General features: G+C 39.5%; 1 protein-coding gene across 1 annotated transcript in view; it reads left to right on the plus strand.

Annotated features, from left to right (window-relative positions):
- The window catches only part of prkd1 (protein kinase D1), a 61,897-nt gene that overhangs the window by 29,117 nt on the left and 14,762 nt on the right, over nucleotides 1–18,018 (plus strand). Inside the window, exons 7-14 of the mRNA XM_030718949.1 lie at nucleotides 1,392–1,469; nucleotides 4,995–5,196; nucleotides 5,282–5,405; nucleotides 6,547–6,624; nucleotides 7,409–7,576; nucleotides 11,769–11,880; nucleotides 12,757–12,809; nucleotides 17,376–17,448. Of these exons, the coding sequence (XP_030574809.1) occupies nucleotides 1,392–1,469; nucleotides 4,995–5,196; nucleotides 5,282–5,405; nucleotides 6,547–6,624; nucleotides 7,409–7,576; nucleotides 11,769–11,880; nucleotides 12,757–12,809; nucleotides 17,376–17,448 (888 nt within the window). The remainder of the gene's footprint in view (nucleotides 1–1,391; nucleotides 1,470–4,994; nucleotides 5,197–5,281; nucleotides 5,406–6,546; nucleotides 6,625–7,408; nucleotides 7,577–11,768; nucleotides 11,881–12,756; nucleotides 12,810–17,375; nucleotides 17,449–18,018) is intronic.

Raw genomic sequence — 18,018 nt, forward strand, 5'->3', positions numbered from 1 at the left:
GATTATGATTTCTGCAGATGGCATTGTGATCTGTAGTGAGAGTACAGAGCAGGTGGAAGAGAGCCTGGAGAGATGGAAAGATACAAAGGAGAGAAGAGAAATGAAAGTCAGTAGAAGATGTTAATGTTCATTTGGAGTGACCCAAATGGACAAGATTACAGATGAGTAAAATGTGCATTTTGATCATCAGCTGTGTCTCCCTCCACTCATCCCCAACTGGTCGTGGCAGATGGCTGCCCCTCCCTGAGACTGGTTCTGCTGGAGGTTTCTTCTTGTTAAAAGTACCTTTTCCTTCCCACTGTCGCCAAGTGCTTTCTCATAGGGGGTTTTCTGATTGTTGGGTTTTCTCTGTATTATTGTAGGATCTTTATCTAATATAAAGCACCTTGAGGTGACCGTGGTAATTTTGTGATACATAAATAAATTGAACTGAACTGAACTGAACTGAATTGAATTGAATTGAATTGAATTGAGTTTTGTGTCTAGAGTTTTGATAACTGACATCCAGGATCCGAAACTAGTGCCAGCGGGATTTGTACTCTATAACTGTAATAAGCATTAGAGAGCTTATTTCAATCAGGTTCAGTCTCCGTTTATGTGTATATTATAAAAACAGCAGATGTCAAGAACAAAAGACCTATCTCACCGCAGCTTTTGAAAAAATTATTTTCACATGACTCTTGTTAGAGGCTTGTTTTCAGTCTATCTGAAGAAACATAATTAGTCACCTTGAATTGTGTTGAACTTCCTCATCTGCATATTCATCTGCCAGTTTGTTAACATTGGATGTTGACTTGCTGGAAACATCTAAATGCAGGTCAGTTCAGCCTGATAAAGAGAGACCTGGAAGACAAGTTGAATTCAAAAACTGGACAACCTGAAAGAAAAAGATTGCTGCCAGAAGCTCTGCTGATGGCAAACTTGGAAAATTTCAGTTGCTGATGAGGATAATTCCAGATGTGGAAATACAACTAATGATGATACAAGTCTGATAAATATTGGGGTACTAGATATAGTATTTCATGTTTTCAAGATTAAATGGAGGAAGGACCAAAAACCAAGACCTCTTTATTTTCTGTGCTGGATATTTTGTTTACTACGACCTCTCCAGAATGAAGATGCTTAAGAGAAACCATTAACAGCTTCACAGACGTGAACAACCTGGTAGATGACCGCACCGCTGGTTTGATCAAAGAGAAGACTGAAAAATATTTTGTGAGGTTGCAAAGAATAACTAAAGACAGATTTTAGGATGTACTAACTTAGCTGTTTTAGAGTTTTAACTGTACCATAAGAGCTTCCTCTGCATTAAGAGTTTAATTGGTTACTGTGGAGCTGATGTCAAAGCCTCTTCCTCAGCCTGATTTTCCTCTTCCTTGTTTCTATCTCAGACTGCAAATTCAATTGTCATAAACGATGTGCTCAAAAAGTGCCAAACAACTGCCTGGGAGAAGTTTCGAAAAATGGAGGTATGTTCCAATACACAAACATCTTTGTTTCTGTGCTGTACCAACACAAATCCTTCTTTTAACCATCACTACTTTCATAAAACCAATCATAAGCTAAAATTTAACTTTCCAATCAGGTCTGAGACTGAAAAAAAAAAAAAAGGAAAATATGGTTGGAGTGGGTGATGCCTTTCCACATTTCTACATTTCCCCTGAATAGTTTTCCCAAACAAATAAACCCAAGAAGAAATTAAAATGCCATGATCCATATTTGGAAATAATGTAGAATACTGTGAAAAAATATTAGTCCTTTTCCTGATTTCATTTTTTTTTTTTAGCTTTTTTGTCAGACATGCTTCAGAGCAAATACATTTTCGGATTAGACAAAGTTAACCCAAGCAAATACAAAATTATAATAAATTAAATTGTAATTTCATTTATTAATGAAAAAACTGCAATCCAAAACCTACCTGGCCCTATGTGAAAAAGTAATTCACCTCCACCCACTCCATCCTGTAGGGACTCTCTTCTTCATCTCTCTTCTGCACTGTCCCCTGCTTTGGATGGTTGACCCCAGGTATTTTAATTGTACCTTCACTCCCTCTGTTCCTTGCAGCTTCACTGTAACACCTGTCCCCCTCTCGTTCACACACATGTATTTTGTCTTACTTCTACTGCTTTCATTCCTCTTCTATCCAAAGCATACCTCCACCTCTCCAAGCTCTCTTCCACTTGCTTCCTACTCTTGCTACAGGTCACAATGCCATCTGCAAACATTATAGTCCATGGAGACTCCCACCTAACTTCATCTGTCAACCTGTCATCACCATCGCAAACAAGAGCGGGATCTGTCCAGAGGATACACCAAACACCTTCTTGGTAGTTTCCTTCACCACTTACCACCACCACTGTACTTTCTCAGTCATCTGGCAACTCTTCCCTACCACCCAGAGCCTGTTTGAAATCCTTACTGAACTCTGTGTCATATTCGTTCTTCATCTTCCACCATTTAATCCTTGTTTCTGCTTTCACTCACTTCCTCTGTTTGATGTCCAAAGTCATCCTACAGACTACCATCTGATGCTGACTAACTACATTCTCCCCTGACACACCATCTTGCAGTCTCCCTTCTCCTTCAGATCCATATAGTATACAGGTGCTGGTCATAAAATTAGGATCAGTAATCAGTAATGCCATTCAAAAAGTGAAACTTCTATATTATATTCATTCATTACACACAGACTGATATATTTCAAATGTTTATTTCTTTTAATTTTGATAATTATAACTGACAACTAATGAAAACCCCAGATTCATCTCAGAAAATTAGAATACCAATACAAAAAAGGGATTTTTAGAAATTTCCAACTGAAAAGTATGAACATGTACAGCACTCAATACTTAGTTGGGGCTCCTTTTGCCTGGATTACTGCAGCATTGCAGCGTGGCATGGAGTCGATCAGTCTGTGGCACTGCTCAGGTGTTATGAAAGCCCAGGTTGCTCTGATAGTGGCTTTCAGCTCTTCTGAATTGTTGGGTCTGGCATAATCACATCTTCCTCTTCACAATAGCCCATAGATTTTCTATGGAGTTAAGGTCAGGTGAGTTTGCTGGCCAATTAAGAACAGGGATACCATGGTCCTTAAAGCAGGTACTGGGAGCTTTGGCACTGTGTGCAGGTGCCAAGTCCTGTTAGAAAATGAAATCTGCATCTCCATAAAGTTGGTCAGCAGCAGGAAGCATGAAGTGCTCTAAAACTTCCTGGTAGACGGCTGCGTTGACCTTGGACCTCAGAAAACAAGGTGGACCAACACCAGCAGATGACATGGCTCCCCAAACCATCACTGACTGTGGAAACTTTACTCTGGACCTCAGCCAACGTGGATTCTGTGCCTCTCCTCTCTTCCTCCAGACTCTGGGACCTTGATTTCCAAAGGAAATGCAAACTTGACTTTGATCAGAGAACATAACTTTGGAGCACTCAGCAGCAGTCCAGTCCTTTTTGTCTTTAGCCCAGACAAGACGCTTCTAACGCTGTCTCTTGTTCAAGAGTGGCTTGACACGAGGACTGCGACAGCTGAAACCCACGTCTGCATACGTCTGTGTGTGGTGGTTCTTGAAGCACTGACTCCAGCTGCAGTCCACTCTTTGTGAATCTCCCCCACATTTTTGAATGGGTTTTGTTTCACAATCCTCTCCAGAATGCCATTCTCCCTATTGCTTGTACACTTTTTTCTACCACATCTTTGTCTTCCCTTTGCCTCTCTATTAATGTGCTTGGACACAGAGCTCTGTGAACAGCCAGCCTCTTTAGCAATGATTTCTTTCCACCACACCTACCCAACATCTCATCACCACCCCATTGCCAACATGTCCACTGAAGTCTGCTCCAGTTGCCACTTCATCCAATTTACTCCAGAATTCCTCTTTCTCTTCTCACGTCCAACCTCTGGGGCAAATTCACTGACAGCATTCAGCATCACATTTCTAGTTTCAAACTCATGGTCCTGACTGACATTGTCTTCACCTCCACAACACTATTCACTTACTCTTCAAGATGACACCTACACCATTTTTCTTCCTATCTACACTATTGTCTAGCCACTGCTGGCCAAAAAGCAGACAAAAACTTGCCTCATATTTGCCAGAAAACATCTTGATGATCCCTAAGATTTTTGGGAAAGCCTTCAGTGGACTGGAAAGACAAAAGTTGATTTTTTTGGATTTTTTGTGTTCCACTAAATTTGGCATAAAACTAAAGCAGCATTTCATACAAAGAACATCATACCAACAGTGGAGCATGGTGGTGGTAGTGTGATGGCCTGGGGCTGCTTTGCTGTTTCAGGACCTAGACAACATCCTGGAATCGGTGGAACCATGAATTCTGCCCTCTACTAGAAAATCCTGATGTCCTGATCAGTTTGTGCCCTGAAGCTAAACCTCACTTGTGTTATGCAGCAGAACAATGATTCAAAACACACCAGCAGGTCCATCTCTGAATTGCAAAAAAAATAAAAATAAGGTTCTGGAGTGGCCTAGTCAAAGTCCAGATGTAGTAAATTCAATTAAGATGCTTTGGCATGACCTTAAACAGGTCGCTCATTCCGAAAAACCATCAAGTGTGGCTGAATTAAAATGATTATGCAAGGAAGAGTCGGCCAAAATTCTTCCAGAGGGATGTGAAAGACTCATTGCCAGTTATCACAAACGCTTAATCGCAGTTCTTCCTGCCAAGCATGGCACAACCAGATTTATGTTTTCATATAGGGTCAGGCAAGGTTTAATAGCTTTATTCCGTTAATAAATGAAATCATCATTTAAGTACTGCATTGCCTTTATCTGATATAAAAATCTGTTTGAGTATCTGAATCATTTAAATGTTACAAATATGCAAAAAGTAAGAATTCAGGAAGGGGAGAATACTTTTTCATAGCACTGTATATGCCATGTTGTTCATCTTTACCAAAAAAAAGTACAGTCCACTTTTTTCATTCAGAATTACAGGAACAAAAACAAAGTTTTTTTTTTTTTTTTGTGGTTGCATAGAGCTCCTGAGCCCAGGGGCAGAGTCAGATGCCCTCATGGTGGAGGGTTGCCTTGATGACCATGACATTGACAGAAGGGGCAGCCTGCTGGATGACATGGATGAAGTGCTGACATCAGATGGTGGTCTGATGCTGGAGGTAGGGTCCGGCGATCTCTGTGACATGCACGACCCCGACCTGGATGAGTCCAACCGTGCCATCAGGTACTCACATAACAATTACACACAAAGAAGATTACAGAGTACTGAGACAAGTGCCTGAGGCTGTGCTTTGTCCCGCCCCTTGCAGCCCCTCCACCAGTAACAACATTCCTTTGATGCGAGTCGTCCAGTCTGTCAAACACACAAAGAGAAAGAGCAGCAATGTGATGAAAGAGGGCTGGATGGTCCACTTCACCAGCAAGGACACTCTGGTACATCTCTTTTTATGTGTGTGCCTGTCTGTGTACCTCCATACATTTGTGTAGTGGGTGTTGTTTTCCATAAAGCAAACAGGTAGAGCCCTCAGGGAGCTGCTGGAAGGTAATGAAATACCTCCACAGTGTAAGCTGCCCGCTGGTTAAACTACAATGTGTTGTTTTCTATTTTGACATATTTCATTACTTCCCTTTTATAATGATGGGAGTCCATATAAATTACCAGAAATATAGTTTGTTCATGTTTTTTCTTAAAGTTATCACACTTTGCCTCAGTCTCCATTTTGCCATCTACTCCTTTAAGTTCACTGATTCATGTCTTTATGACATGAATCAGTGGCTTCTCAGTTAAAATGTAACCCCTGTAATTAGTCAATCAGCACCCTGGGAAGGATTAATGTAGTTGTTAAATTCTTCCTAATTATTCAAACAAGGTACAATTTAGATTCATAATTTTTTTAAAAAAAGGAGCTGAACCATGTGGAACACCACAGTTTACTCTCACAATTCAAGAACAAGCAAAGTATGCATGTGTGATGTTGTTGGATCAGGAGTCAGAAAGAGGTTAGAGCGCGCTGGACTCGGCTGACCTGCTGTCACTGACATCACTGCACTTATTTCACTGCTGTAATCAAAGTGCTGCTGCCAACTTTGTTTGGCACATTATTATAAACTACACATACACTTCAAATACTTTGGTCTTGCTTTTATTAAGAATGTGTTTAAAGTGCAGCACACTTATTATTTCTCACTATTTCTTTGACATTTTCTGCAAGTAAAACTAGCTGCTTTATAATGCAGATTTAAATGAAAAGAAGCCTAAACACTAAAGACAGTCTTTATGTAATCGAAAACAAAATTTAAACGCTAAACTCAAATTATTATTTATTATTTCTGAGAAAACGGCCACTTGTGGTCTGAAGATGTGTTACTACTGAAACTTTCAGCTGTGTGACAGTTAAAACAAGTTGAGAGGAATTTACAGGCTATCACTGTTTATTAGCTTCATACTCGTTCTCTTTTCCTTCCTCCAGTGTTTTCCATCTCTGAACACGTGTCTTTGCTCCTTAATTTCTCTTTCTTTCCCATGTGTTATTCCCATAATTTTTTCTTCTTCTTCTCCTTTGCAATGTTTCAGAGGAAAAGACATTACTGGAGGCTGGACAGTAAATGCATTACGCTGTTTCAGAATGACACAGGAAGTAAATACTACAAGGTAAGACCACCACCTTTCAGCAGTTTCTTTTACAGTAAGTCATCACTGCAGGTACTGTATGCCTGCCTTTAAAAGATACTTTAATCTGATACTTGATGATAGAGGGAGTTTACACATTTCAGACAGGAGTCTTTCTAATTCAATACAATTCCATTTTATTTCTATAGCTCCAGTGCACCATAATACTTATCTCTGTCTCATAATGTAAAGACCTTACAATAGTAAAGAACTGATCCCACCTTATCTATCACCTTTATACAAAGATAATGTTTTAGGCCAAATCTTAAGTCTGCTGGTTCTACAGGAGAGGGGCCTGATTTTCCCATTCTACTTTAGGAAACTGCAGTCTGAGAGCAAAGTGCTCTATTGGTACATGTACTGTGAGGTCTTTAAGATATGATGTGGCCTAATCATTCTGGACTTTGTATAGCAGGAGAAAACTGTGTATATCTTATTATCCCAGGGTGTATTCTAGTCTCTGTAGGACTTGGGTTGTGCTGAGCAGGTTAATCCAGATATCCATCCCAAACTCAGAGATTTAATTATATTAAAAGACATAAAAGAAAGCGACAGTCTTAATGGTATGGATGATGGAGAGAAAGCATCTCTCCAATCAGAGCTGAGAATGTAAAAAATTACTTGCAATACAACCCCCCACCCCCCCCCCCACCCCCCCCACCCCCACTCCCCCCACAGATTCAGGAAATACATAATCTACAGTGTACCTGTGCTGATACTGTGAACTGTATTTCACCAAGATCCCTTTACTTCATCCTCTCTGCAGGAAATCCCTCTGTCTGAAATCTTGTCTCTGGAGCCTGCTCAGAATTTCTCTCTGCTTCACGATGGAGCCAATCCTCACTGCTTTGAGATCGCGACAGCATCACTGGTTTATTACGTTGGGGAGAACCTGCAGAGACCCGAATCATCTGTGACAGGCAGCAGCATTCTGGTGAGATCAAGTTTTTATCTGATATGATGTACGATAGCTTATCTAAACTCATAGTGAGATTAGCATCATTTTGCTACATTAAGAAGAAATGTTTTTGAACAAAGCCTTAACTTAGGTAGATCAGAGGTGGCAAAAGTACAAACATTCTTCACTTAAGCAGAAGTACAGATACTTGTGTTAAGAAATACTCTTGTAAAAGCTGAAGTACTGATACAACTTCTTTACTCGAGTAAAAGTGATAAAGTTTAGCTTCTGAAATGTACTCAAAGTATAAAACTAAAAAACTCAAAGAAAGTAAAAAGGAAGGAATTTCTGTTCTTCTGTTTTTCTATTTTGTTCAGAGGAAAGTGAACCGTGCCTATATTACATTAATTAATGTAATATAATCAATATTAATACACAGGAATTCAAAATTTTTAAGCTAAATTTCAAAGAATTGATTCAACGTGAACATTTGTTATGTAGAGCACAAGATGAGAAAAACAAAGGGTAATAAAAAAAATTAGATCTACTGTATGTGCAGCTGCCTACATTGTAGACGGGTGACTTTGTCTCTACATCTAAACAGAAAAATTAGTACAGTCAGGGGTTAAAGTGGGATTCGGAGTGCATGGGAAACTTGATCCGTTGTATTGGTGTGGCGTGGGGAAAAGAAACGCTCACAAACAAATCACAATCATTTCTATTGTGAGCTCCAGTAGCTTTTCTTTGTGTACAGGCTGTAATCAGCGTGATACTGCTCCTTCCCTAAACAATATAAAGCTAGTATAAATGTGGAATTCACTGAGTGAATTTAGCTTATATTCAAATTCATGTCTGCGACTTTTAATGTAACATAACACTGACCATGAACACCACCGCCACTCTGCAGTAATTACTGTTATTACAGTAAACTTCATCACAGTACTGCAAGCTAACCTGTTTAGCATACACTAAACTGCGTAGTATTTTCCTGCAACCTTTGAATAACACAAAATTAGTATACTTCAATTTGTTTTGCAAGACATTTCACAATATAAAAAACATAGCTTCACATCATGTACAAATCCAATATCTGATTTGAAAAAAACTCTAAAATGAATGAGGTCATTGCATGTAAGATTCAAATTTCAAGTTTATCAAATTCAATTCAATTCATATATACAGTGGCTTGCAAAAGTATTCATACCCCTTGAAGTTTTCCATATTTTGTCACATTACAACCATAAATATATTTCACTGGAATTTAATGTGAAAGACCAACACAAAGTGGTATACAATTGTGACGTGGAAAGAAAATTATACATGATTCAAAACATTTTTTACAAATAAAAAACTGAAAAGTGCGGTGTGCAAAAGTATTCAGCCCCCTTTTCTCTGAGTGCAACAACTGCATTCAGAAGTTGCCTGATGACTGCTAATGACTAAAAAGAGTCCACCTGTGTGTAATCTAATCTCAGTACAAATACAGCTGCTCCGTGACGGCCTCAGAGGTTGGTTAAGAGAATATTGGGGAGTAAACAGCATCATGAAGTCTAAAGAACACAGCAGACAGGTCAGGAATAAGGTTGTGGAGAAGTTTAAAGCAGGCTTAGGCTATAAAAAGATTTCCCACGCTTTGAACATCTCACAGAGCACTGTTCAATCCATCATCCGGAAATGGAAAGAGTATGGCACAACTGTAAACCTACAAAGACAAGGCCGTCCACCTAAACTTACAGGCCGAACAAGGAGAGCACTGATCAGAGATGCAGTCAAGCGGTCCATGGTGACTCTGGACGAAATGCAGAGATCCACAGCTCAGGTAGTGGAATCTGTCCACAGGACAACTATTAGTCGTGCACTGCACAAATGTGGTCTTTATGGAAGAGTGGCAAGAAAAAGCCATTGTTAAAAGAAAACCATCAAAGTCCCGTTTGCAGTTTGCCAGAAGCCATGTTGGGGACACAGCAAACATGTGGAACAAGGTGCTTTGGTCAGATGAGACCAAAATTGAACTTTTTGGCCAAAATGCAAAATGCTGTGTGTGGTGGGGAATTAACACTGCACATCACTCTGAACACACCATCCACACTGTCAAATATGGTGGTGACAGCATCATGCTCTGGGGCTGCTTCTCTTCAGCAGGGACAGGGAAGCTGGTCAGAGTTGATGGGAAGATGGATGGAGCCAAATACAGGAAGAAAACCTGTTGGAGTCTGCGAAAGACTTGAGACTGGGGCGGAGGTTCAAATTCCAGCAGGACAACGACCTTAAACATAAAGCCAGGGCTACAATGGAATGGTTTAAAACAAAACGTGTTAGAACGGCTCAGTCAAAGTCCAGACCTAAACCCAATCAAGAATTTGTGGCAAGATCTGAAAACTGCTGTTCACAAACGCTCTCCATCTAATCTGACTGAGCTTGAGCTGTTTTGCAAAGAAGAATGGGCAAAAATTTCAGTCACTAGATGTGCAAAGCTGGTGGAGACATACCCTAAAAGACTTGCAGCTGTAATTGCAGCAAAAGGTGGTTCCACAGAGTATTGACTCAGGGGGGCTCAATACTTTTGCACACCGCACTTTTCAGTTTTTTATTTGTAAAAAATGTTTTGAATCATGTATAATTTTCTTTCCACTTCACAATTGTATACCACTTTGTGTTGGTCTTTCACATTAAATTCCAGTGAAATATATTTATGTTTGTGGTTGTAATGTGACAAAATATGGAAAAGTTCAAGGGGTATGAATACTTTTGCAAGCCACTGTATATAGCGCCAAATCACAACAAACGTGCACCTCAAGGTGCTTTATATTGTAGGTAAAGACCCTAAAATAATTACAGAGAAAACCCAACACTAAAAATGACCCCCTATGAGCAAGCATTTGGTGACAGTGGGAAGGAAAAACTCCCTTTTAACAGGAAGAAACCTCCAGCAGAACCAGGCTCAGGGAGGGGCAGTCATCTGGCGCAACTGGTTGGGGCTGAGGGGAGAGAGACAGGACAAAAGACACGCTGTAGAAGAGAGACAGAGATTAATAATAGCTAATGATTAAATGTCACTGAGCAGTCCTTTTTTTAAGGATAATTTTTTGGTAACCCTGTGACAGGCTGGTGACCTGTACAGGGTGTACCCTGCCTTTCGCCCTATGACCGGGATAGGCTCCACCCCCATGACCCTGAACAGGATAAGTGGAAGAGAATGGATGGATGGATATTTTTTGGCCTTTTTAGATAGTACACAGTGAAGAGAGAGAGATATATGGGACACATGCAGGAAAGGGCCACAGGTCAAACCCGGGCCGCCTGCACCCCACTGAGCCACCCTGGCGCCCCACACTAAGCAGTCTTTACCTTTAAAAATAATCTCTTCCTCCTCTCCTGTTCTGTCTTTCTCCATCTCTGAGCGAAGTTATCTCACATTCTTTTCTTTCCCTAAGTCATAAAGCAGCTGTACTTTTAGCTATCAGACACACTTTTGACTGCTGGGTTTTCTGTAATTATTGTAGAGTCTTTACCTTACAATGAAAAGCACCTTGAGGTGACTGTTGTGATTTGGTACTATGTAAATAAAATTTAACTGAATCACATTTAGTTGAACTGTGTGACAAACTGCATGGGAACAGTTTGTGTCTTTGCTGATATTTGTGGCGCTGTTATAAATGCTAGCCAAATGCTGAAATACTGTCACCACAACTTATCGTCATATGTACCATAAATGTATTCCAGGCCACTTTAACCCCTCAGTATAGCGCCTTCAGTGATGCATAAATTATATGTTCTTTTTTGTTTTTTCATCTCTTCATGTTCAATAAGCCCTGCTGATGCCCTGTTGTCATTTATATGTTATTGTTCTTTCCATTTCGGTTCAAATCACTGGGAAGGTGCTCAGGGATGTGAAATAATTACGCGGATTTGCTATGAAAATGTAGGGAGTAGAAAGTCAAGATATTTCTGTAAAAATGTAGTGGTCAGAGTACAGTATGTACTATTAACACCTATGAGCCAAGGCTCAGACTGCTCCAAACAATCCTTTTTCAGCTTTTCAACTCTGCATTGAAAAATCCATATAACTCAGATTTATAAAATCAAAACAAAAGCAAGGATGGTTATTGCAGCCACAGCAGTAATACTTCAGCTTCATCTTGTCTGAGAAATCCCATTCATGTGGACAACAAGGCTCCAAGAATTTCCTTAAAGTCTTCCTCTGTGATTACCAGTGTTGTGGTTTCAGGTCAGCGGTGTTGGGCAGGATGTGGCTCGAATGTGGGAAATGGCCATCCAGCACGCGCTGATGCCAGCTGTCTCTACAGGAATTTGCCACAGTTCCCACCGCAGTGGACACAGTAAGTGTAACAGCATGTTAATATTACATGTATTAGGTAGTTTTCTTTAATATATTTTTTTCACAAGATAACTAATGCGAGTTAAAATAAATGTTAGTTTTCCTCTATTTGGAGAACAGTATCATTTCATTTAGTCTCAGTTATGGTTACACTTCATTGCAAACATTTAGCATCTTAACTGATTAATCAGTTTATTTACTTAATCCAGTGAAGCTGTAATCACAGCTTACGTTCACTCTTACTATTCTTCCTTTCTCCCAACATTAATAAAAGGCAAGAACAGTTTTCACAGCCAGAAACAATTTAGAATAAATAAGTCACAATTTCAAATGTCTGTTTTCTTTCAGCTCAGGTATTATGTGTCCATGTTGTTACTGAATTCTCCTGCAGACTCTCAGATCCATTCAGGGCCAACAACACCCACACAGAACCCATCAGAGATATTTTAGGCCTTCACTGACGTCAAACTGATCATGACTAACGCTTCAGTGTGGTCGTAGTACCTTTTATGACTAAAGAAATGTGTCTCAACTTGCGGATCTCTAGCTGGTTTGAATTTATCAGTTAGAATAAACAAGTTGGTATCTTTTTACAGATGCTGTGGGAAACAAACTACTAAATTCATTTGCCGTGCTTTTATTATCTCTGCTCCACAGACAGATGTGGGTCTGCTTAAATCTGTCCTGATGATGATAAAAATCAACAAATAAATAACTTCTCAGTAGAATTAAAAGACTGTGTTACAGATTTCTTTGATCCTAATTCACTTTTTGCTGTTTTTATAATTATTATTATTATTATTATTATTATTATTATTATTATTATTATTATTATTATTATTATTATTGTTATCTTGGTTGTGTCTCTCATCAACAGAGGAAGTTTCAGTCAGTATTTCTGTCTCAAACTGCCAGATCCAGGAGAATGTGGTAAGAGAAAAATTGCAAACACACACAAATTTTTTGGAACGTTCTTGCAGAAAGTCTTTTGGCTCCGCAGTGTAGTGGTTAACACATTTGTTTGGTAAGTTGCTGGTTTGATTCCAGCCAGCGACCCAAATACCCTTTGGAAATGTGTCAGGAAGGGTATGTGGTGGATAACTCTGCCAAATCAAACATGCTGAGCTGTCGTGTGACAAGGCAGCAGCTGAACGTAGCTTCTTCTTCTTCTGGGGTAGCCATAGCTCAGGAGGTAGAGCAGGTCATATACTAATCAGAAGGTTGGTGGTTTGATCCTTGGCTGCTCCAGCCTGGATGGCCACGAATCCTTAGGCCAGATACTGAACCTCAAGTTGCTCTCCAATGTATTCATTGGAGTGTGAATGTGTGTGTCAATGTTGGATGGAAAGCACTTAGATGCAGAAATAGTGTTTTGAGTGCTCAAGTACAGTAGAAAAGCGCCAGATAAGAACCAGTCCATTTATCATTCTTCTTGCAGAAAATCTAAAGGATGGATGGATGGATTGATGGATGGATGGATGGATGGATGGATGGATGGATGGATGGATGGATGGATGGATGGATGGATGGATGGATGGATGGATGGATGGATGGATGGATGGATGGATGGATGGATGGATGGATGGATTTTGAACAGACAGGTTTGATTTATCCACTACTTTGAGCCACATTGAATTATCCTGAAATTTGATTCAGACATTCAGGGTCCTCAGATGATGCATCCTGCAGGATTTTTTTAAGCATCTGCATTTAAAGATTAATTTATATATTCACTGAAATATACCAACAACTACTACATAAACTTTCACCAAGTTGATTAAGAAATTTATGGTCCCCAGATGGTGAGTCCTGGATTTGTTGATCCTATGTTTTTTTTTTCTGTAGAACCTTTGTGATGTTGATTAAGGTTTAGTTTTTCATAAAGTGTCTTGAAACTGTTTGTTGGAATGTCATGAAATTTCTCTGAGACACACGGAGATAAACTGCCGTAACATCAAGGTACCAAGAGCCTCTAAAACTAATGACATGCACATCTATTACCACGTCATCCACTGGTTAGTGAAGTCCTGTTATTAAAAGCCTTGTCCTGAGCATTTTCACTATGGTGTTTTGAAACTGACTGTGAACTGAGGATGCTGCATGGTCATTGGTTAACGACTTGCGATTGTCAAGTCGTTAACAAATGAGCGTACCCTCGACAATTCTCTTTTCTGACTTCAATATTGATCATAATTTACAAAATGTACTTGCTGTTTTCTTCAAACTGGCATGAAACTACAGATGAGCACATAAAGTCATCAAGAAAGTCTTTATTGAACCAAGGGCCATTTTTACAAGTGTTATTATTATTATTCAAGTGTTTTTGCAACCAGAGCATTCGCTCACTGCTGGCTATTAAAACATTGCAAGTTTAAGGCACTTCTGCACTAGCTTCGCTTTTCAAACCCAGAAACAACACCTTTGTTTTATAGTCTATGGATGCTACACATTAGCATGCCTCCCACAAAAAGCCTGGAGCACGCAAAATTTTATTTTGAGTTAAGCACATTTTCAATTCAGAGTCCCTGTGCCATTCAGAGTGCTTTGGCAGACTTGATTTTGCTCTCTTTCAAAATCAGTGACTTATTAGTGGGCGGTCATGATAACAAATATTTATTATCTGCTCAGAAGGAGAAATCTGGAGCAGATCCATCAAACTTTTTTAAAGTTCAGTTGAGATAACAACAGCACATTGTATTGTTTCAAGATGCATAATTTCACTCAGCAGGTTGAGTCATACAGTGTGTTTCCCTGGACATGTGTTGATATTGGAGATTTGTTGGTATACATACCTCCATATGACCCAAACCTGGATTAGATGTTACATCAGTGTCTTGCTTTCTTTCATGAAACTACAGATTGGCTTCAGTTTGGATCAGGACATGTTGTATACCCCAAAGCAGAATCCCCATCTTCATCCTCTGACAGACACAACAACATCCTGTTTCTATTCAAATCACCTCCATCCAGTTCTTTTTCTGCTTTTTTTGTCACTTTCATTTTAATTTGCGTTTGAAGACTCCTGGATCATGTCTCAGAGATTCCCAGAGCATGTCACTGTGCCTGAAACACTGCACATTTACATCAAAAAGATTTAGCTCAAGCTCAAATATCGACAAATTCTATTCATTTTCCTATTCATCGCATTGCATGTAAATGCAACTGCAGAGAACATCAAGTCCCATTTCTATGCAGACGTGCACCTCGCCGTCTCCAAGGTGAGCACGTCTTCAAACACCTCAAATGGAGATTACTGTGATTACTCACTCAGCCAAACGGTTTCCATGGTGACGATGGTAATTAGGCAGTGAGCTCAGGGAAGGGGGAGGAAGTTTATAATATTGTATTTCTGTCCTCTTTGCTTGAGGTGTGATATTAGGCTGTCAGCTAACAGGGGAGAAAAAGGAGACGTAATTACAGACAAATGAAGGAGAAAATATTTTGCAGCTTTGGTGTCAAAGCTGTGGCAGATCACTGACGTTGTATAGTTACACTGAGAGAGGTGCACAGTAGGCTCTCTGTACCAAAAAATCCTTCCTGAAATCTCCTCTGCCAGGTGATGAATTGATGCATTCACTTTTTTGTTGAACCCACTTTCTGTCTGCCTTGCCTTCTTCTAGTGCAGTTTTCCACCCAAAGAACTGAACCGTGACCTGAAACTTTAATTACATAAACTTGCAGTTCTGATCAGCTTTAAACCTGAGAAAATCTGTGATTTACAGCCAAGAGTGCATGAAAATGTTTTACAGTTTGTTATATATGTGTGTCTGAAAATGTAAGTCAAGTCAAAGCTTATTTCTACAGCACATGTAAAACAACCTCAGTGGACCAAAGTGCTGTACAAGTTATCCCAAATATCACCAAATCAACAGTAAATATACACTAAAATACACAATTATCATCAATAAAACATCATCAAGACAATAACTGAAATAGTCAAAACTGTGCTTGTGCAATAAAAGCCAGGCTATCCTGCTGAGCTATAAAGAATAAGTAGGTTTTTAACAATCACTGAGTGACTGGATAACTTTACGTGGAAGGGTAGGTTGTTCCAAAGATTAGAGGTTGCCACCAACAAGGCTCTGTCACCTCTATTTTAAGCCTGGATCTCGGTTTGTAGCTGTAAAAGTTTTGTTATATAAGGTGGAACCAATTCATTGAGACTCTCAAGAGCAATTAATACAATTTTAAACAGGATCCTGAAATGGACTGGAAACCAGTGTGATGTGATTACACTGTTTCTTTCCTGCCAGAAGGTGAACTGCTGCATTTTTATGGTCTGCAGGTGACAAAATAAAGATTGATCAAGGTCAGTGTACAAAGATTGCAGTAATGTAATCAAAAATTAACAAAGGCATGAGTTACTTTCTTAAAGTCCTGTGGAGCGAGGCAGGCCTTAAACCAGTGTGGAAGTGCTTTCAACTTGCAGTCTTTCGAATAGGTGGCGGGGGGCAACTCCCAGGTTTCAGAAAGAAATCCAGTTGTATTTGTGTTTAGTTAACTTGTTCTATGACCTCAGGAAATACTGAGGGTAATGAGTATATGGTCTCAATCAGTAGTTTCAAGGTGTCTTTTTTATTATAACACAATGTTCTTTTGTAAGTTGTGGTCCCCATTATACTCAAAAAGATCCTGAACCAGACCATGTTTCAGGATGAACCTATTTTGTATTGTGATTGACAAGTCATTATCATTTAAGCATACAGTGTCCCTCAAAAAGCCACTTGTCATGTTAGCACAAGAGGACCTCAGTAAAAGCACCAGTGGGTGACATCATACTGGCTGTGTTTGTTCTGCTACCTAGACCAATAATATGACAGAGAGAGAGCGGCTCTGTATGTTAGCCAACATTTGACTAAAATCCATCTGTCCATTTTCTTAGCTGCGTATCAAACTTAGGGTAAAACATTTTCTCAGATGCCTTTGGGTCAGAGACAGAGTACACCCTGGACAGGTCGCCAGTCCATCACCAGCCTGACACACAGACAGAGACCACATACTCCTATGGCTAATTTAGAATGACCAATTAACCTGACTTTAGTGCATGTCTTTGGAAGAAAGCCAGAGTACCCAGAGGGAACCGGAGCATGCGCAGAGAAAACGTGCATGAAGGCTTCGGCCTACCAGGTACTTCCAACCAGGAGCTTTCTTGCTATCAGTTGACAACCACTAGACATAACAAAAATACATTTGAAAAAAACCCTAATCTACCAATTTGTGTACAGACTAAGAATAAACCCTTAAACTTAAAAGTGCCAAATGCATAACCATCCCCAGGGTGACATGCCCATGCAACTACCTCATTTATCTCCACGGGCTGATGAATTTGGACATCCTGAACTTCAGCTTCACCCTGCATCCACCATCTTTCAGCAGGGGGTTCAGGCTTTCCTAAACTGGTCTCAGTCTTTTATTTCATTTTCATTTGACCCTATTCTTGGACCCCATCTAATGATTTATGAATTGCTACTCAGACTGTGCTGTTATATTTTCCAGGACATCAACTCAGTGTATCAAATCTTCCCAGATGAGGTTCTTGGCTCAGGACAGTTTGGCATCGTGTATGGAGGTAAAACCTACATTTGAGGCATGCTATCATTACACATAATGGATGTTTTCTTTTTTCAGAAGCAAAAAATGAGTCTGCTATTTCTAATACTTCTTGCACGAGACTCTCCAAAACTAAAGAGGGAAGGATGGTAATAATTTAGAGGAAAAAAATCAGTTAGGCAAGTAGTGACAAGAAACTGGATCATTTTAATTTTCTGTTATGTTATTACTCCTTAATTAATAAAATAAATACATCTTTATTTTCATAAAAGCGATGAAATGAAATGTAAATAGAAATAGGATTCATAGGACAATCCCATAAGTAATTGAATATAGTTCAGATAGTATAAAAACAACACAATAGTTGAAACTGTGAAAACTATCAGCACATTTTGAAGTTGATGCCAGCAACACATTTCAGAAAAAGTTTGGAAAGGGGCAAACAACATCCCACCATGGATGAGGATTCTTGGTCTTACAGTAAAGCTGGAATGTGATCTCATGTGCAGGCAAATTGTTCAATAATCATGTTTATCGACCGCAAAGAATTTGGGGATTTCACGTGCAGGGTATGATATCATTTAAAAAG

The sequence above is a fragment of the Archocentrus centrarchus genome, chromosome 22 (assembly GCF_007364275.1).
Source record: "Archocentrus centrarchus isolate MPI-CPG fArcCen1 chromosome 22, fArcCen1, whole genome shotgun sequence".
NCBI classification, from domain to species: domain Eukaryota; kingdom Metazoa; phylum Chordata; class Actinopteri; order Cichliformes; family Cichlidae; genus Archocentrus; species Archocentrus centrarchus.